At 44.5% G+C, this 21,394-nt stretch overlaps 1 protein-coding gene across 5 annotated transcripts in view; it reads right to left on the reverse strand.

Annotated features, from left to right (window-relative positions):
* Positions 1–1,367: 1,367 nt before the first annotated feature.
* The window catches only part of SYT7 (synaptotagmin 7), an 807,051-nt gene continuing 787,024 nt past the window's right edge, over positions 1,368–21,394 (reverse strand). For all 5 annotated transcript variants that reach the window (XM_085648533.1, XM_085648532.1, XM_085648534.1 and 2 more), the window contains one exon: positions 1,368–3,841. In XM_085648533.1, coding sequence (XP_085504659.1) covers positions 3,737–3,841 — 105 coding nt within the window. In that variant the 3' untranslated portion in view covers positions 1,368–3,736. The remainder of the gene's footprint in view (positions 3,842–21,394) is intronic.

The raw sequence follows: 21,394 nt of genomic DNA on the forward strand, positions 1-21,394 counted from the left end.
CTCCGCTTCTTTGAATTTTAAAGCCAAAAAAGCGGAGATAAAGCCCTTGTTAATATGCCCCATGGGACTTTGGGAAACATTGTGAACTTTTAATTACCAAGGACAGAATTGTTGCTTGAAGGAAACTGGAATGAACAAATATAGAGTGTGTTGTTGAATATCTTGAGGGATGCCAGTGATGATGCCATACGTGATAACACTGACCAAGAATACTTCGTGAGGTCAAATGCAAGATATTGATGGTGAAAAGAGAGAGAGCGCCTAGCTAACTTAGCTGTTGAATTTGGGGTTGATGTGGGTGTGTATTGTGAAATTAAAATCAACTCAGCCCGTTTTCTTTCATAGAATATATAGTTGTTAACTTCTGTGAGTGTGCTTTTGAACTACTTGTTGCTTTTAGATCCATGTACAACATTCACCACTTCATAAAGAGAATTGCCCTTTATAGACTAAGGACCTTATTTATGAGGCCCTAGCAGCACTTTTGTGCCGTCGGGGTATCAGTTTTTTTACGCTCCGGTGGCGCAATGTGCTGCAGCATATTTACAAGACCACGCAAAGCAACTTTATGTAGCTTTTCATAGCCTTGTAAATATGTGCCCCTTTCACGCAGAACTTCCATGGGTGTTTTTGTGGGTGTTCCCATGCGACACCCATGGAATCTGAAGCATTCCCAGATTCACGAGGAATTGTAAACCTGGTAATGCGTCAGATTCCTACACCTCCCCAGGGAAGGCGTAGGTGTGGCACAACGAGGAGAAATACTTTAATTTCTCCAAATGTTTTCCTCTTTCTGTGAGTGCTGCTTTCTGCAGGGCAATCATTGAGAGCATTTTCCTCTTTCTATGCGTACTGCATTCTGCAGAATGCATAGGAAGAGGAAAATGCCATCAATGATTGTTTTTGTGCAGGAAGGTGTCCCTTCCTACACAAAAACAATCATCCCCACAACGCAGGCACACTTTCAACACCATGCAAAGGTGTCCGCATTGACGCACGGCTACTGTTTGTGCACAGGCGCAGAGGAGAAGGACGGGAATGCGCTGCATCTTGTAGATACAGCGCATTCCTGCCCTTTTCTTTTGACGCACGGCAGCGCAGCAGTAAGGCCTCCTGCTCTGCCATGCGTCAAACGTTTGGAAATGAGGCCCTGTATATATAAGCAACAACAGCTGCCAAATTCCCATCAAGTTATCTGTGGCACAGCAGGTCACCTGATTTGTTTCAGTTCAAAACCGTATAGACAAAAATCTAGTCAGTGGTAAGATATTGCTTATTATTTTGGGGGCTAGGTTTGGCCAAGTTGGGAAGGGAGGACTGGCCACTGACTAGGCAAATGAAAGATCAACAATTATTCTATTACCCAAAAAGTATTTTATTTGTGTTTTTGTTACATATAATTTTAAACAAACAGACAGCTTAACAGTGGAATTCAAATAATTCTTAAAGTGCCATCTCCTCATTAGATGCAACAGACTACTGGCAGAGAAAAGGAATGTCAAATGCTTATTATATTTGAAAAACGTCCACTTTGGCTAACAGCTTGCTCGGACCAGCAACTTATCGGCAGTTACCAGGTTGAGGAGGAAGGTAACGCTGAAGATGGAATTTGAACTACATGTAGGGTTCAACCAGGAAAATCAAAGTTAAAGGGCAGCCAACTTGTCTCTGTGCCTTGAAAGTATTGGTGGCAGCATATTCAGCCTGGCTGTGCACTTTCCTTGTGGTGTGAGCTCTACTAAATCTGTAAAAATACTAATTCCGGCCATAGTGAAAAATAAACCTCACGCACACACTAACAAAACATATTTATCACATGGAACCACTGTACAAAGATACAAGATGTCCCCACCAACTAGGGGACCCCCATGAGAAGAAAGAGAAAACAGTCAAACAGGAAATGTAAGTCCCCTACTTTCTTTTACCCCCCAGACTGAGTATGTCCTCTCTAAGGGGGGTCATGAGTTTTTGTCTTCCACGTTTAGGGGTGAAGAAAGTCCCTCATAGGGAACTAAAATGGCTATTGCTTTGTCCTTCTGAAATACTCACCACCCCATTACACTGTATTTCAAAGGAGAGTTCGAGACTATTCAACACTAAGACCTAGGATGTCCCTCACCTTATCTGTGCATTTTGAGCGGGCATGGAAGTTTCATCAGGGATTCAATAACACCCCTCCAATTCCTCCATCTCCTTGAATAAAATCACCTTGTTAAAAAAACATCCAGATTGTCCTTTGAAAGAAAAAGAAAAATATTAGCTTCCAAAGACCCTTTTCCCAAACACACCAAAATCTGGAATCAAATCCTGATCACTAAAAGGAGCAGAACCCCCTTGCGCCGCTTCGCATTTGCAAGCTGACATTCGTATGTTGCGCATAAAAGACACAGAATGAACACTAAAAACATACACCAAGAGCAATGGTCCCTCTGTGGAACTGGAAGTTGACCTGCTGACAAGGCAGGACTGCATTCTTCCACTCAACCCTTTCATTCTGATAGCCACGAGCCTACACTCTCCTGCATAGTTTCTCTCTCTCAGTGGCGGCCATCTTGAATGGTGTGCCACATGTCCTGATTTAGCAACGGCTTGTTTCACTTTTCTAGACAAAATACTACCATTCTGTCTACGCTTTCCTGCCATTTTTTTTGTATCTCATCCTGTCTATGTCACTGCTATTGTAGCTTGGTCTCAGAATGTATGTTCACGTTTGCCCAGAAATGCCCCCTCAAAGCAGACTTTCAAAAGTGGTGACCAAACAACCAGAACGAACCACCAGGAGTCTGCAAAGGTACGGGGGCTAGCCCACAGAAGCGCGGGAGGCGACAGCTCAAGGGAAGACAGCAGTTAAAATGTATTTAAAAAATGAAAATAACTCTGCGGAGTCTCTGGATGTTCCCTCTCTATTGCAACTGCCTCAGTAAGACACCCTCCTCCCAAAAAAGGCTGGAGGAGGGAAATGTTATTTACATTAATTAATTAATATTAATCTGGCTAGTTTGTTAAAAAAAAAATATTACAACAACAACAAAAATACCCAGATTTACTATAAGTCTGATCCTCTATATCTGCACCAGTGCATCACAACATAATTGCTTCTCAAGCGTTTTCCCTCCTGGACAGAACGATGACGACGACGACGACACGGACGTGCTTTTCTCAGTAGCCTGCTTGCTGGAAGAAGAGTGAAAATTGGACCATGTGGTCCGGTGTAGCAGAGTCTCCCGCTTCTTGCGGCTTCCTGTTGTGCCCTGCTTGGCTGCTGGCTAACACTGCACTGAAGGCTTGGCTCCTGGATCACGCCATCAGGAAAACAAGCTTCTGGACCACGCCATCGGCAAAACAAGCTCCTAGATCACGCCATCGGGAAAACAAGATCCTAGATCACGCCATCGGGAAAAGAAGTTCCTAGATCACGCCATCGGGAAAACAAGCTCCTGGATCACGCCATCAGGAAAACAAGAGTGTTCTCTATTTGTTTTCTTTATTCAAACAAGTAGCAGGAAAGGTTGAAGCAAAACGTGGGAGCAACTGTAAGGTCAGCCAGAGGCCAACTTGGCCTCAAAGGCTCATGACTCCCCACACCCCTTCAGAGATGCAAACAATTCCTTGGTTATGCCCCAAATTGTTCAGTTGAAGGAGTGTAAATACTCCATAGTCACTTTAAACTGGAGCGAGGCTGGTGGTGTCCAACCCAGAGAACAGCAGACTGCTTTGGAGTCCTTAGGGCTGGCATTCAGGCTTTGAGTTGGTGCCACTGTGCCACTGGTTGCCTGGGCCGGGCAATCATATCCTTCCAGTGTTTCACTTCTCCGGGCCCACTCTTCCAGGACAGGTAGATCTATGGAAAAAAAAAGGCATAGTATTAGATTTTATGGAAACCATGGAACCCTGTGCTTTCTTTCCCTCTGAGAAAGACAGCGCAGGAAAATAGACATACACAAAAATAGACACACTAGTCAATTATATGGGCGATCTAAAGTCCAAGAATGTAAGGAAGTGTGTTCATCTTCCCACAGCCAGCATTAGGAAGACACATCAGTTACACACATGGTGCCATGATTTCTAATAAACAAGTGCAATTCCTCCTACAATCAGCCGCAGGCTAACACTATTGGGCAACACCTATAACAGAGGATTCGATGTGGAGTACATGATCCATCAACAAGCTCACGAATAGCAAAGATGATACATCAGTTAAACTTATGGGAGACCGGATACCAAGGGAAATATTCTCATGCTACCATTTCGAGCAGCCGCGGTCCGCGCAGGTAACAGTGGTGTAGCCGAGTAATGGAGGATTTCGAGGGAGGATGCCGAGGGAAAATTAATTATTTAATTAATATTCTCTAGGCATCGTCCCTTGAAATCCTCCCACACTCGGCCCCACCGCCCCACAGCTGTTACCTGCACGGACCGCTTGATGATTTCGAGCCGTTGGAGCAATCAATTTCACCTCTCATGGATTCTCATGAGTTCTAGGGGGCAATTGGGAGGTGTGATTGTGACACACACTCATATGCCTGTAAAAAAACTATATTGCCTTAAACACTGGGAGGTTTGAGTTTAAAACCAGGGTGAATTTCACACGGAAAGAAGGAGAGTTGAATGTATAATTTCTGTTGTGGACTGTTGGATCACAGAGGGAGTGTCCTGCTTCCTTCAATTGAAAATTGGGTCTTTCAAAAAAGGATAAGAGGTGGTTGTCAATTACATTTCATGAGGGCAAAAATCCAGGAACATTAGATCAAATCAAATCTTGGATGGAGAGCTACCTGCTTAGAAGTTGATTTTCTAAAACAAAATCAAACTCGACCCACCACACAGCTCCTTGGTCCCAGACACAGTCAGTGTACTAGACTGAGGGGTCCCCTTGGAGCTCATAGCCCCTCTCCTTTCGCACCCCTGGGACTGCGGGGGCTAACGTTATGCCACTGGCAATAGGTCTCTTTTGCCAGATTAACTTTAGACTACCTCATCCTTGAGTCTGCACAAGTTCACAAGTCGTAGACTTTATACATATATAATTATCAATGAGTGGCTTTTCTGCGTTTTTGTTGCTGCATGTGAACAAATATTTTAGTTCTTCAAAAAACTGATTGGTGTGGTGTTTGTCACCTCATATGTTACTTCCCTAGGAATGGCCAGTCGTAGAAAGCATGAGCCTGTCTCCCCTTTGAAATGTCACCAAAAGCAAGCAGGACCTTCTGAACAAGAAATTTGAGTCCAATGAACCATGGCCTTCTGCATACATCTTCAGCGAGCCTTGAGAGCAAAAAGCACACTATAGTTTATTTTATTTGAGCTTTTTGTAATGTGCTGCTAAAAACCCCACACATGTAAAGGATCATGTCTCTATCGCAACCCCAACAGAGTACCCTCTACGCCAAACTCTCAGTCCACCCATCAGATTAAGCGGTGGGTAGACCAGCTGATTTATGCCAAAAGAATAAAATGTACTATATTAGTAAACCTTTCTCTGATGGCTTTAGGGAGTAGGGGCTGTTTGAGGTAAGCCGTCTGCCCTAGTTAGAGTGGGCAGTCAGATGGCTTTTTTCTATCCTTCACTGCCAAGTAAATCCTGGCAGTAAAAAAAAGACAAAATACCCCCACACCATGGGAAACATATCCCATGGTGTAGGGGGTCATTTGTTTTTTATTTTTCAAAAGGGAAATCTGCTTTAAGAAGTTTCTATTTTTTAAATAAAATAAATTTGGAAAAGTTTGACGCTTGTCCATCATATTTGACAGAGACATCCGTTAATCTTTTCCTACATTGACAAGAACAGCCATGATGGTTGACTGAGGTGTTAACCTTGGTCATGCAACAGCCACAATCCCTGTCAGGGCGAACCACAAAATTTACTGAATTAACCTGTGCTTACCCCTCTGGTAGCTTGGCACAAATGAAGTCAGACTTAACCTAGAAGCAATGTGTAAAGTATTTATACAGCACACAAACAGCAATAAAGATAAAACCCTATACAAGAAAAATCCCACTTCAATTTTGAAAAATAGATCAAAATGTAATAAATTATTTGACACAAAAAATGACAGAAATCCAACTAGTGGAACCAAAGTAAATAATTTTTAAAGTCAAAGGTCAAAACTAGCACCTAATAAATCAAAATGCCAGCCGTGGATATCTATTTGAGTGAGACAGGGTCAAAGTAAAAAAATATGGCCGACCATGATGGGCACTATTAGCAACAATACGGGGATTGGGCCTGTTCGATGTTTACTTTTGGACTTAAAAGAAACGTAATAAAAAATGTTATAAGAAGTAAAGTTCAGTGGGACAAGGCTGTAGGCGGTGTCCGAGGAGGGAGCATTGTCGTCAAGGAGCTGCTGGATGATGTCGCAATGAAGATTTCTTCTTTCTGATTATGTCACTTTTTTGGAACTCAAAAATATCCAGCGGGCCGAGGCTAGAGACCGTAGCTGACAAAAGTTCTACCAGGCTGGATACGCCTTTGGCGAATGGCCACTGAAAAGAACTTGCTGCTGTGGGGAGGAACGTAGCACGAACTGGAAGTCAGACCAACCGTCGGTGCACCGTAGGCAGATAGATGGGCATGTTGGTCCAGATCTTCCCTCTCTACTCAGAGCAGTTTGTAGCCAGAAATGTTCTAAACTCCAAGTTTTGGATTTTGGCTATGTGGGCACCTTTGACGCGACAATCAACAGTCCAGCACTTGAGGGGACTATTTGGGGGTCTAGGAGCCAGTTCAAGATGGAGCCCTTCTGTCCCTGGGGCTCTGATCAGGTCAGCCTTGGAGTCACTCTTGGAGTTCTGGCTTCAAGCAGTGGAACAGGGGTCAAGCAGCAGGGCAGGTCTCTGAGGGTTCAAGGCAGGCTCCATGCAGCAAGGCAGTCCAATCAGGTGCAGCAAAACAGGCGTGTGGAGTACACAGTAGGCCACAGCAGCAGGCAGTCCTCTAACAGCCCTAACAGAGGTCCAGAAAGTGACCTGAAGAGTGGGTCTGAGGCTCCTATTTGTAATACCTGGTGCTTTCTTTGAAGTAGGAAAAGTTTCTAGAGCATTCCCTTTGAAGTACTTGAAGTTGCATGCTTCCCCTGACCTGGCTGTCTGCATGAACAATGCAGGGGTGACAAGCCCTTGGTGTGAAGGCAGAAGTCATCCTACTCAGTTGCAAGTGGGGGTTGTGCTTAGCTCTGCCCACCCACCCACCAAGTCTAACTGCCAACTACACCCAGCCGCGTGACCAAGGAATAGGCCGCAGGTGATAAATACTTAAGACAGGAAAATGTCAAAGTGCTATTTTCAAAATGATAAGTTAAAATCTGACCTTGCCATTAAAGGGGAGTTTTAATTACAATTTCTCAGATACCACACATGAAATGTTTACTTGTTCCCTATTATAAATTAGCACTCATTAAATGTAATAAGGCGACCCAATAAATGTAATAAGGTGACCCAATGTTATCCTAAGTGAGAGGTAGGCCTCACAGTAGTGAAAAATGAATTTAGGAGTTTTTCAATATCAGGACATGTAAAACTTAAAAGTACATGTCCAACCTTTTCATTACAATACACTTTGCCCTATTGGCTATCTAGGGCCTACCTTAGAGCTGACTTATATGAAATAAAAGGGGAGTTTAAGGCTTGGCAAGGAGGTTATATTTCCAAGTTGCATTGGCTGTTTAAAACTACATTCACGCTGCCATGGCAGGCCTGGGACATGTTTTAAGGGGCTACATAAGTGGATATCACAATAAGTGCTGCAGGCCCACTAGTAGCATTTAATTTACAGGACCTGCGTATATAGTATACCACTTAACTAGGGACTTATAAGAAATTTAAATATGCCAATCAGGTGTAAGACAATTTTACCATGTTTCAGGGAGTGAGCAGAATCAATTTGGCACTGGTTAGCAGTGTTACAGTTCACAGGGGCATATGTACAATGGAAGTGGCGGAGCTCGGCGTTAGCCTCCTTGGCTTAATGGCGCTCTCCACTACTTCTGAAATGCAAGGCTGCACCATATTTACAACAATACGGTGTAGCCCTGCGTTTCCCCCTGCGCTGGTGCTAAGTTTAGTTGCCTAGCGCCAACGCAGGCCCCCTTGCATGATAGTGCAAATTTACCTTTGTTGCAGGGGAAGATTGTTTATGTGCAGGAAGGTGTCCCTTTCTACACATAAACAATCTTTAAATGGTGTTTTGTAACTTCTATGTGCTCTGCTTGATGCAGCACACATAGAAGTTGCAAAACATAATTTTTTGTAATGATTGTTGTTTGTGTGCAGGAAGGAACACCTTTCTGCACATAAACAATCAATGGTGTATTTCTGTTTCCATGTGTGCCGCACAACGCACCACACATGAAACAGCAAAAACGAGAAATTAAACAATTCTCCTCATTGTGCCAGGGTAAGACCAGGTTTTCCCTGGTCTTAATTTTGGCGAAGCCCCATATTTACGCCACCCTTGTAAATATGTGGCAGCATCAAAATCAATGGGTGTTGCGGTGGAGCGTCCACGCAACACTCATTGCCCTCCCATTTCATGCTAAGTATAGCGTGAAAGGGTGCCTTATTTACAAGGTAGCGTTAAGCCACGTTAACTGGTTTAACGCTGCCTTGGAAATAAGGCAAAGCCCATATCACCACCACGTTACAACAAACAAATGATGGACGGAATGCTGACAATGCATACATTCTCCCCCAGTCAAGAGATCTGGGTTAAATCCATCGTTCTTTTGCCCACTACACCACCCCAGTTTAGACATGGCCATATGCAAATCAGTCTTGACCCTGTGCCTCATGGGAACAGTCCAGCCCGAACTGCCAAGCCATGTCTTCCCTGGACCGGAATCAAGCATCCTAGGACCGGTTTCTGGCTATCAGCCGTCATCAGCCAGGATAGCTTGACTCCAGTGGCGTAGTGAGCACGGGTCCCACGTCTGGGAATACCCATCCCACTTAGGGCGAAAAGCGTTACAACAAACAAATGATGGACGGAATGCTGACAATGCATACATTCTCCCCCAGTCAAGAGATCTGGGTTAAATCCATCGTTCTTTTGCCCACTACACCACCCCAGTTTAGACATGGCCATATGCAAATCAGTCTTGACCCTGTGCCTCATGGGAACAGTCCAGCCCGAACTGCCAAGCCATGTCTTCCCTGGACCGGAATCAAGCATCCTAGGACCGGTTTCTGGCTATCAGCCGTCATCAGCCAGGATAGCTTGACTCCAGTGGCGTAGTGAGCACGGGTCCCACGTCTGGGAATACCCATCCCACTTAGGGCGAAAAGCGTTACAACAAACAAATGATGGACGGAATGCTGACAATGCATACATTCTCCCCCAGTCAAGAGATCTGGGTTAAATCCATCGTTCTTTTGCCCACTACACCACCCCAGTTTAGACATGGCCATATGCAAATCAGTCTTGACCCTGTGCCTCATGGGAACAGTCCAGCCCGAACTGCCAAGCCATGTCTTCCCTGGACCGGAATCAAGCATCCTAGGACCGGTTTCTGGCTATCAGCCGTCATCAGCCAGGATAGCTTGACTCCAGTGGCGTAGTGAGCACGGGTCCCACGTCTGGGAATACCCATCCCACTTAGGGCGAAAAGCGTTACAACAAACAAATGATGGACGGAATGCTGACAATGCATACATTCTCCCCCAGTCAAGAGATCTGGGTTAAATCCATCGTTCTTTTGCCCACTACACCACCCCAGTTTAGACATGGCCATATGCAAATCAGTCTTGACCCTGTGCCTCATGGGAACAGTCCAGCCCGAACTGCCAAGCCATGTCTTCCCTGGACCGGAATCAAAAGAACGATGGATTTAACCCAGATCTCTTGACTGGGGGAGAATGTATGCATTGTCAGCATTCCGTCCGTCATTTGTTTGTTGTAACGCTTTTCGCCCTAAGTGGGATGGGTATTCCCAGACGTGGGACCCGTGCTCACTACGCCACTGGAGTCAAGCTATCCTGGCTGATGACGGCTGATAGCCAGAAACCGGTCCTAGGATGCTTGATTCCGGTCCAGGGAAGACATGGCTTGGCAGTTCTGGCTGGACTGTTCCCATGAGGCACAGGGTCAAGACTGATTTGCATATGGCCATGTCTAAACTGGGGTGGTGTAGTGGGCAAAAGAACGATGGATTTAACCCAGATCTCTTGACTGGGGGAGAATGTATGCATTGTCAGCATTCCGTCCGTCATTTGTTTGTTGTAACGCTTTTCGCCCTAAGTGGGATGGGTATTCCCAGACGTGGGACCCGTGCTCACTACGCCACTGGAGTCAAGCTATCCTGGCTGATGACGGCTGATAGCCAGAAACCGGTCCTAGGATGCTTGATTCCGGTCCAGGGAAGACATGGCTTGGCAGTTCGGGCTGGACTGTTCCCATGAGGCACAGGGTCAAGACTGATTTGCATATGGCCATGTCTAAACTGGGGTGGTGTAGTGGGCAAAAGAACGATGGATTTAACCCAGATCTCTTGACTGGGGGAGAATGTATGCATTGTCAGCATTCCGTCCGTCATTTGTTTGTTGTAACGCTTTTCGCCCTAAGTGGGATGGGTATTCCCAGACGTGGGACCCGTGCTCACTACGCCACTGGAGTCAAGCTATCCTGGCTGATGACGGCTGATAGCCAGAAACCGGTCCTAGGATGCTTGATTCCGGTCCAGGGAAGACATGGCTTGGCAGTTCGGGCTGGACTGTTCCCATGAGGCACAGGGTCAAGACTGATTTGCATATGGCCATGTCTAAACTGGGGTGGTGTAGTGGGCAAAAGAACGATGGATTTAACCCAGATCTCTTGACTGGGGGAGAATGTATGCATTGTCAGCATTCCGTCCGTCATTTGTTTGTTGTAACGCTTTTCGCCCTAAGTGGGATGGGTATTCCCAGACGTGGGACCCGTGCTCACTACGCCACTGGAGTCAAGCTATCCTGGCTGATGACGGCTGATAGCCAGAAACCGGTCCTAGGATGCTTGATTCCGGTCCAGGGAAGACATGGCTTGGCAGTTCGGGCTGGACTGTTCCCATGAGGCACAGGGTCAAGACTGATTTGCATATGGCCATGTCTAAACTGGGGTGGTGTAGTGGGCAAAAGAACGATGGATTTAACCCAGATCTCTTGACTGGGGGAGAATGTATGCATTGTCAGCATTCCGTCCATCATTTGTTTGTTGTAACGCTTTTCGCCCTAAGTGGGATGGGTATTCCCAGACGTGGGACCCGTGCTCACTACGCCACTGGAGTCAAGCTATCCTGGCTGATGACGGCTGATAGCCAGAAACCGGTCCTAGGATGCTTGATTCCGGTCCAGGGAAGACATGGCTTGGCAGTTCGGGCTGGACTGTTCCCATGAGGCACAGGGTCAAGACTGATTTGCATATGGCCATGTCTAAACTGGGGTGGTGTAGTGGGCAAAAGAACGATGGATTTAACCCAGATCTCTTGACTGGGGGAGAATGTATGCATTGTCAGCATTCCGTCCGTCATTTGTTTGTTGTAACGCATATCACCACCACAACATCGTGAAAAGTGACGTTGTGGTGCTGATAGGGGCTTGTAAATATGCCCCACAGAGTCACCAAAAACGAATTTTAGCTAAAAGTGGAGTGTAAAGGCAAAACGTTTGTAGGAAGACCACCCTAAGGCTGACAGGTCTACCACAGTCTTTTTGCAGGATTTAAAGTTTTAAGGACTTTAATTCACCATAAAAGAACCTGTGGCTTACTACTATGGTGCAGATCTTGGCCAGACATACTACACAGGCTAAAAGGTCTTCAAAGGTTCTTTGTGAACCAGTTCTTCATGACGAGCTGCCAGTTCCTTTATTTTGGAATTTTATCCAGTGCCACGTGCGCATGATCATCTCAGAGTGCTTAAAGAAAGCATATAGGACAAATAAAACAACAAGGAAAGATGGAGGTAGGGAACTGTTCCTAGAACTGGTCACACGCCTTGACAAGGTAGACGTCTAGTTAAAAGCTTTAATGAATAACTTGCTTTTAAAGAGTACCTAGACACAGAACACTTTTTATTCACTCTTTCATGAGTACATGAGCAAACTTGGGTTTTAAAAGTAACATTTCTGACATGCCATTGGCATTCAAATAGTGCACAGTTTGCCCTTGGGGCTAGCCCTGCAGGACTACGGTCTGGCTAGAAATGGTTTACCAAAGGTTTCTGTAGTTTCCATTGTAGACTGATGTCTAATTCCGCAGCTGATGATACGCCTCAGGTGCTGAGTTCAGGTATGCCTCTCGGTTTGATGATTATGTCTTATTCAATGAGCTCATGATATGTGACTTGTCTGAGGAGGAAGGCCTGAAGGCCCAATTACTGTGCATCTTGTAAGTCGATACACATGCCCCTTGCCTGTACATGGAATTAATCTGAATGTGTTGTTGCAGAGTGCATGACATGTCTGCTCTATGTTAGATTGGCGGGTGGTGCTGTAGTTCCTGTGATGCATGTAATATCTAATATGCTATGTTGTAAGTTTGTGTGTGGAGCAGTGGCGGCCGGCACAGGTAAGTGCGGTGTAGCGGAGGCAGGCCAGAGGCGGACCAAGGTAGGAGGGGGGTGAAGTTAACAGACGACAGAATAGGTATAAATAAATAATAACTATTCCGTCGTCTGTCAACTCTCCCTCTGCCGCGCCCTGCCCCACTGTCCCACCATGCTTAATTGTGCCCGCCGCCGCTAGTATGGCGTATGATCTTGGCAAGTGCAGTTCGGGCCTCTGATACCCGACTTAATGCTTTTGTAGGTTTATGTTAGCAGCTCTGTGCAATTCCTTTTGTCACGTGTCTTTTCATACGTATCATGAAGGTAAGTGTAATTGCCAGCCCAGTCAGCGCCAGCCTTCGCTGGTACTTCACTTAGGCAGCTGCCTTCCAGTGCTCCTACAAGAGGGCGCCAAGCTGTAACAAATATTGCCTTGTTGCTAGGAGTGGGTGAAAGCCTAAAAGGCAAGCTGGCGTTTGGCCTAAGTATCTGTAAATCCTTGTAACAACCCTGCAGCCATCTATACTGCATATCTGTTTTGTGATGGATGCATGGAGGTCTTCTGTCTAGCTTCTTCCTTCCCTGTGGCATATGTTGGTGAAGTGATAATGGACGTCATGTAGGAACCGAGTATATGTCGTACCTAGACAGTGCTGGATTAATGAATGATGTTCTGTATAGTGTGTTCGATTGGATATGTGTGCTTGTCTTGTCTCAGCTCTAGGTGCTTTTTAGCTCATGCAATTCCCAAAAGCTCCTACCACTACGACAAACCAAACACAAATATCCAATAAACACCCATGAGGCAATGCTGAGGCAGACTCTGTGAGAGGACTGCACTCATGTAAGATCAAAGATTAAGAAGGAGCGACTCAAGGGACCTCCCCCTCTGCCAATGCTCAGTGTCTGGAATATGGCGCTTGTTTATTCAGTGCATGAGAGAGGCTGTGCGCGAGAGAGACGCCGGTGCCGCCCCCGTGCTCATTCCAATGCGCCATTCAACGAAACAGTGCACATTCCTTTCTATTGCAGAGCCGAGGCAGGGCTCATGCAGTGTAAATACTTAATACGTATTTCATTTCAATTCCTTTTCTGGAGCCCAACAGTGCTCGTTCCCTTCCATCACTAGATACATTATTGCGTGTTTCGTTTAATAGCAAATGAAGCAGTGTGCAGTCCTTTCCATTGCTGAGTAAAACAGGGTGCCTTCCTTCCAATTAAAGAATAAAGCAGTGCACATTACGATAAAGCAGTGCACATTCCTTTTCATTGCACGATAAAACAGTGCACATTCCTTTTTACAGCACGATAAGGCAGTGCACATTGCTTTCCATTGCACGATAGAGCAGTGCACATTCCTTTCCATTGCACAATAAAGCAGTGCACATGCCTTTCCATTGCACGATAAAGTAGTGCACATTACTTTTCACTGCACGATAAAGCAGTGCACATTCCTATTCACTGCGCGATAAAGCAGTGCACACTCCTTTCCATTGCACGATAAAGCAGTGCACACTCCTTTCCATTGCACGATAAAGCAGTGCACGTTCCTTTCCATTTGCAGGATAAAGCAGTGCACATTCCTTTTCACTGCACGATAAAGCAGTGCACATGCCTTTCCATTGCACGATAAAGCAGTGCACATGCCTTTCCATTTGCAGCATAAAGCAGTGCACATTCCTTTTCACTGCATGATAAAGCAGTGCACATGCCTTTCCATTGCATGATAAAGCAGTGCACATGCCTTTCCATTTGCAGGATAAAGCAGTGCACATTCCTTTTCACTGCATGATAAAGCAGTGCACATGCCTTTCCATTGCACGATAAAGCAGTGCACATGCCTTTCCACTGCACGATAAAGCAGTGCACATGTCTTCCATTGCAGGATAAAGTAGTGCACATGCCTTTCCATTGCACGATAAAGCAGTGCACATGCCTTTCCATTGCACGATAAAGCAGTGCACATCCTTTCCAATGCAGGATAAAGCAGTGCACATTCTTTTTCATTGTACGATATGGCAGTGCACATTCCTGTTTACTACACGATAAAGCAGTGCACATTGCTTTCCATTGCACGATAAAGCAGTGCACATGCCTTTCCATTGCAGTATAAAGCAGTGCACATCCTTTCCAATGCAGGATAAAGCAGTACACATTCCTTTTCATTGGACGATAAAGCAGTGCACATTCCTTTTTACTGCACGATTAAGCAGTGCAAATTGCTTTCCATTGCAGGATAAAGCAGTGCAGATCCTTTCCAATGCAGGATAAAGCAGTGCACATCCTTTCCAATGCAGGATAAAGCAGTGCAGATCCTTTCCAATGCAGGATAAAGCAGTACACATTCCTTTTCATTGCACGATAAAGTAGTGCACATTCCTTTCCATTGCACAATAAAGCTGTACACATTCCTTTTCATTGCACGATAAAGCAGTGCACATTCATTTCGTTGCACGATAAAGCAGTGCACATTCCTTTCCATTGCACAATAAAGCAGTGCACATTCCTTTCCATTGCACAATAAAGCAGTGCACATTCCTTTCCATTGCACAATAAAGCAGTACACATTCCTTTTCATTTCACGATAAAGCAGTGCACATTCATTTCATTGCACGATAAAGCAGTACACATTCCTTTTCATTGCACGATAAAGCAGTGCACATTCATTTCATTGCACGATAAAGCAGTACACATTCCTTTTCATTTCACGATAAAGCAGTGCACATTCATTTCATTGCACGATAAAGCAGTACACATTCCTTTTCATTGCACGATAAAGCAGTGCACATTCATTTCATTGCACGATAAAGCAGTACACATTCCTTTTCATTGCACGATAAAGCAGTACACATTCCTTTTCATTGAACGATAAAGCAGTGCACATTCCTTTCGGTTACTGAATAAAACAGGGAGCATTCAGTAAGTTACACAATAAAGCAGTGCGCTTCATTTCCCATTTCTGAATGATCCAGTGTACATTTTGTACTGTTAAACAATAAAGCAGTGCACGTTCTATTGCATGCTCTTTCCCATCACTGAACAAGGCCATCTATATTCCTCATAACTGGAAAAACAGAAACCATTGCGCATTTATGTACATTATGACCTGAACACAGCAGTTTCCGCTTGTACAAACCTTACCACAACTGAAATTGGTGTTTCTTTGCACCTCACCCCACCCGCATTCAATCCTCCAAATACGTCTGGGGTGTTTAACATCGCCTTTGTAGATATGTAATTATCCCTGCTGTGACTATCAGAGGCTTTCAGTAATCAGTCATTCAGCTCTTTTATTGCCACTCTGGCCTTTAAGCATCCTCCTGAAAGCCCCATATTCCCTTTCCAGTTATTATGTGAGTAGTGCAGTGTTTTTACGACTAGTAAAACACCGCAGAGGTAGGGTTCCTTTTCATTCAGACTCCTGAGTTCATCTCAGGTAACAGCCGCAACAGTTCCTGACAAGTGTTGCCAAAGCACATAGGGCTGGCTGCCATGTGTTTTTTTTGCACAACTTTATTGCAGGGGAAGTTGCCAGGCCCTCGTCAATCTACAAAAATATTGTCGAAAAACAAAACAATTTTTGGGTCTCAAGAAACAAACATTTGAGCAGCAGTCCCTGCCACTGGTGGGAACTTCCTTTCAGTGGACGTGCAGTCAGTCACTCACAGTGAAGTTAGCTAATGGCTGAAGATGGCCGATTCACTCTCCCATGCTGTATGCAATGGAAGAAAAATAGGAATGTCACAACAACAGGCCAATATAGGAAGAGGGCTGGCAGAAAACCCCTGCAAGTAAGTATACTATATACATGATTTAGTCTAATCAAAAGGCTCTGGCTAACACCAGACCTAAAACAAGCATTGGCATAGCCAATAGGTCTCGCCTTTGGGACCTTATGTGTTTAGCCATGCAACAGTTGCATAACTAAATACTTATAAGGTGCCAAAAGCGAGACCTATTGGCTATGCAAAGCGGCCGTGCGGCCTCGAAAGTGAAAGTGATCACGATCAAACATCAGAAAATGAAAGTAATCGCGGTAAAGCGCGGCGTGCGCGCCCACGCACATGCCCTGTAGCTCTAGGCTGGCCTGGTAGCACTTTTTGGAGCCCTCTCAATAAGTCTCGCCAGACCAGCGCATGCGCTGGGTCAGGCGAGACCTAAACATGAAGCAGCCAGTATCAAACTCGCACTTTCGCTGCACTTATGAGGCCTATCTTGGTAATATTCTTTTGAAAGGAACTTAAACAAATGTTCGTTTTTTAGGGAAAGAGGAAAATAAGCACAAGACTCTATAAATTATATGTTAACCTTAACAAGAATGTATGGGGACCCATGATTTGGCCACATTTCTCTCCAAAATGACGTTTGAGGGAAAGAGCTCCACAGCAATTGGACATATCAAAGTCCAGATCACCCAGGAAGCTCTTGTCAGTTCGCCTTCACCGAGCTTGTGGATATGGAAGAAAGACTCAACCTCTCCCAAGTTCATCTCCAAAAACAACATTCTCTTAATCCCGCAGAAACCTCAAAGAAATTGTTTGCATGATAGCCTAAAACCCGCTAATCTGAAACACTGTGGCACAGCAGAAGTAATGGCCACGATAAATACAGTGCCAGAGAAATAATGGCAATTCATAATATAGTTGAATCTTTTCGATAAATTGAGAAGCATCATAAGAAATGGTGCTTCAGGCATAATGCTGCCATCAGAAATACTGGGCTCCCAATAGAAATTATGCGTTATCGTATTTCTAAAAAATGGTGCAATGCTCCTTAGAACACTGGGCAAGGAAACAATGCTCCGTAGAATAATGTGTCATCAAAAATATACTCTTCAGAATACATTGTCATGAAACAATGGTCTTTAAAATCCTTTGCTAATAAACTATACTTTTAAGTATACTGTGATACGAAACAATGATTCTCAGAATACACAGACATGAAAAAATGCCTCTCACAATGCGGTGTCATGAGACAATCCTCAGAGAACTGGTTCCAGTCCTTGACCAAAAATCTCCACCCTACGGAATATGGCGTCTGAATTTTTGGGAGGTAAAATAAAGTCCTTAGCTGCCTAAATAAAATGTGTTTATGGCAGTACTTTCAATATAAATCCTAACCAATTCATAAAACGGAGGAAAAAAAACCTCTGACCATAAAGAAACGTATGCGGCTGTCCCTACAGTCTAGCATTGACTTCTGAAACTGCTACCTCGCTTGCAAACCAGAAACAACCAACACCCTACCAAGCTGGACTGAAAAGCCCAACATCTCGGGTTGCCTACCCAGCAAGTGAAGCAGGACATCACTTGAATGGGAGCCCAGAGGAGCAAAAAAAAACAAGCATTTGCAATGCAATAGGTCTTGCATTTGCGAGAGTTTAAGCTATTGGCTTTGTAAATGACAATGCCTTTTATTTATCTGTTTTGCTAAGTAAGACATAAATAAAAGACATTGTCATGTACAATGCCAATAGCTCAAACTCTTGTAAATGCGAGACCTATTGAAGCGGCCGCCATTGTACCGGCTCCTCGGAAAGTGAAAGCAAACATAGCGCGTTGAATGTTGCAGGAAAGCATGTCATGCCTGCAGTAGGATAAACACATTAGAGAAAATAGTGCTTATAGACAAAAAAAGACTACTGTGTAACAACCAAAGTAAAAGGGCCGGTCCTCATGGGAGGTTGCAAATGAAGACAAGGCGGTACTAAGGAGGGACTAACAAGCCTGTTAAGGAATCAGAAGCCAGCCTTTACGAAGGACAATGGCACAAGCCAATGACAGACATGGGTGGAGAGTGGGCGGGGCTTCTATTCCATACTCCAATACAGCATGCTGCAGAGCAGCGCATGCGGCGCCCAGGCTCGTCCCAAAAAGGAACAAGGCTTTTTCAGGCTGTGCAACAATGTGATGGTACAAGCTTTCACCGCTGGTAAAGCCTGTGCTGCCACTTCTCCATTTCAGAAAGGAATTGAAAATTCATCTTTTCACATAAAAGCTCACTGTTATTTTATTCAAGGAACCGCAAGCTGCTCGAGCGTCCGAGTCCGAGCTTTCACAGCGACTTTCCTACTGTACTAGACTGTGAAAGTCCCATCCATCGACCATAAACAGCCTCCATTGCTACTCAACTAGACTACGCCTATGTAAGTACGAACACACAGAGGCACTCTTAAAAATAGCTTTTAGTTTCCCTCTGTTTCAATATATCAGAGTAGGCCAAGATAAATTAAAAATCTACGCACGTAAAGCCGGCGCTGCAAGCAAATAGTGTGCTATTGCTTTTTCTTGCTAGAGCACAGTTTATGGCTGTAATTCTGACAAAACCCAGACTTGCTTGTAGGTCTGCCGAGATTGCAGCTTCACTCACAGCCCTGCTGTTGATAATGCCCAGAGTCTCTCAGGGCTCTGCTCTGGATAATACACAGAACCACTCAGAGAACTGCTTGTGGGCTTTCGCCATCTGCCCTCTGTTAGAAGAGGGAGCGTTTTACCCATTGATGAGACATGCCATCTCACTTACCCGGTGATCAAAGTAGGTTTAGGCACCGCGTCTACAAAATCGGTGGGGCCAAAGAAGTGTAGCTGAGAACCCTTTACAAGAGACATGTGGCCTAACTAGTATTCTGTAATTGACACAGTATGCAACCTGGCTAGTATGTGGATTTTTCTATTTGTATTTTCTGTTCATACATCCAAGCATATCACACAGGGCGGGCGTTAGCGTGGTGCGACCGGTGCGACCGGTGCAGCCACACTAGGCGTTGACCTGGAAGGCGGGCACTGACCTCAGAGAGGTGCTGTGATTAATAATACCTTATAATTTAGAAGCACCTGCTGCAGAGTTCCTTGTGAGGCCAGCTTTCAGGCAGCAATACAAATGTCAAGATACCTTGTGATTAATGTTCCTTCTAGAGAGCGAGAGATCAGAGTTTTGTCAAGTGGCAGTTTTGACTCGCCTTAAAGTAGTCCAGAAGGTCAATATGCCTGCTGCAAAGAACAGATCTGTATTTTATGTGGATAGCTGAGTGGATTAGTAAAGCGAGCCTTTACCAGCATTTTAGAACAAATGAAATGTATGTGAAAGAGGGGCTGTGGAGGGATGAGGGGTTCTTTTGCTGGGAGGTAGTGAGGGAATCCTAGGAGGCGGTCATAGAGGGATGCAAAAAAGATTGTTGCAACTGGCGCCACCAGCGCTTAAGTCGGCCCTGATATCACACAACAACTAACACAGACCTACAACAACCCAGGCCAATTGACTTTGCCATAATCTCAACTCTACTCATTTTCATTCAATATCAGATAAATGAGAAGCAACAATATGGTTGAGAATATTTAGAACAGAAAATATTTCAATTCTAAAAATATGAGATTCATAAAAATGTGTATAATATCAGATTGATAATTAAATATTTTAAAGCTCTGTGAGAAGAGAGAGTGTACTTCTGAGAGTCTTTTACAAAGGTATTAGAGCACCTTACAGGTGCACCAGTTCCTTTTCACTAGGAAACATTCACTTTTTGTTTTTTAGGCACAGGGAGATTAAGTGATTTGCTCAGAATCACAGGATGTTAAACTGACGCCATGACTTAAACCGAGTTCTCCAGTTCCAAAGTCAGTAGCTCTGGCCGTAACGCCACAACCTCTTTCTCACACCCTCTCCCCTTTCTCACGCACACACACACACACCGTCCCCACCAGTAAACACTACAATCTATTCCTTGGGTATTGTCAATAGTTCAACAGAGGTTTACCTCCTTCACAGACTTTCCAGTAGAATTATAATTACAGTTGTCACTCAAGTGAACACTGCCCTCTAAGCTCTGCAGAGAGGCGGAGGAGTGGCGAGCATGTAATGAACATGTTGACGGCCCACTGACAAGCACTGTGAGAAACTCACGCAGATGTCAGCCTCAACTTCAAAGCTTTCAAACGTGCTCTGTCATAATCTGCCTTTCACACCCTCCTCTCACCCAAACACCTAGAGGCAACTCAGGTCGGCTTAACGGTGCTTAATTTGTTAAAAAACATGAATGCCAGGCCCCTCACCTGGGGGCCAGTGCAGCTTCCATCACCATTGCCCCTACCAGCGCTGCCAATGACCGCCCCAGCACAACTCTTAACCAGCAGTCATCCAAGTGTGACAATTCAGATTTTTCGGGGCCTCCAGAGCTTTAAGAATGGCTTGGGCTGCAGGTATTAGTCATGTATAATGGATATTGAATTAATAAACAACTGTTGTTGTGCTCATCTCTAAATTAGACAAACTTTACCACCATGTAGCAGACTGCCATGAGCGCCGGTGTTGACAATTAAGTGCTGGTGCTGAGTATAAGAAAGCACCAGCTCAAATTAAACACTGACCTGGTCGCAGTATGCACTATATAGATTCATCTATTTCACGAAAAATAGACCTACAGAAACACAACATAATTGAAAATGATATCTCTTGTGGAGTAGGAACAGAAAGGTCGTGCAAAATCAAGTAAAACGTGTGAAATGTAAACATGGACTGTATCTCAGACTTTCAAAACTTAAACATTCTTATATTCATGATTGAGAAGAGAACAGTGTTTTGTTTTTACAATTAAAGTTATTATCTCTGGGTAAGTAGGGAACTATTCAAATAAAAAAATATTTGTGAATTTTTTTAATTGAATAAAACACGGGAATTTGGGGAAATAGCATCCGCTCCCAAATTTAGAATGGTAGTGAGGTACTCTTAATTTTTTTTTTAGGAATTCACGGGTTTACTGTTATCTGTCTTTTTGAGAAAAATTCATACACTTCTGGGCATCTGTTACCTTCTTTTGTGGCATAAGACGGATCCCTTTTCTCTGCGAATGATTTTCAGTGGTGTGAATCTCAGCCATTCACATTTC

Source organism: Triturus cristatus, chromosome 3_2, assembly GCF_964204655.1.
Source record: "Triturus cristatus chromosome 3_2, aTriCri1.1, whole genome shotgun sequence".
In the NCBI taxonomy this organism is placed as follows: Eukaryota; Metazoa; Chordata; class Amphibia; order Caudata; family Salamandridae; genus Triturus; species Triturus cristatus.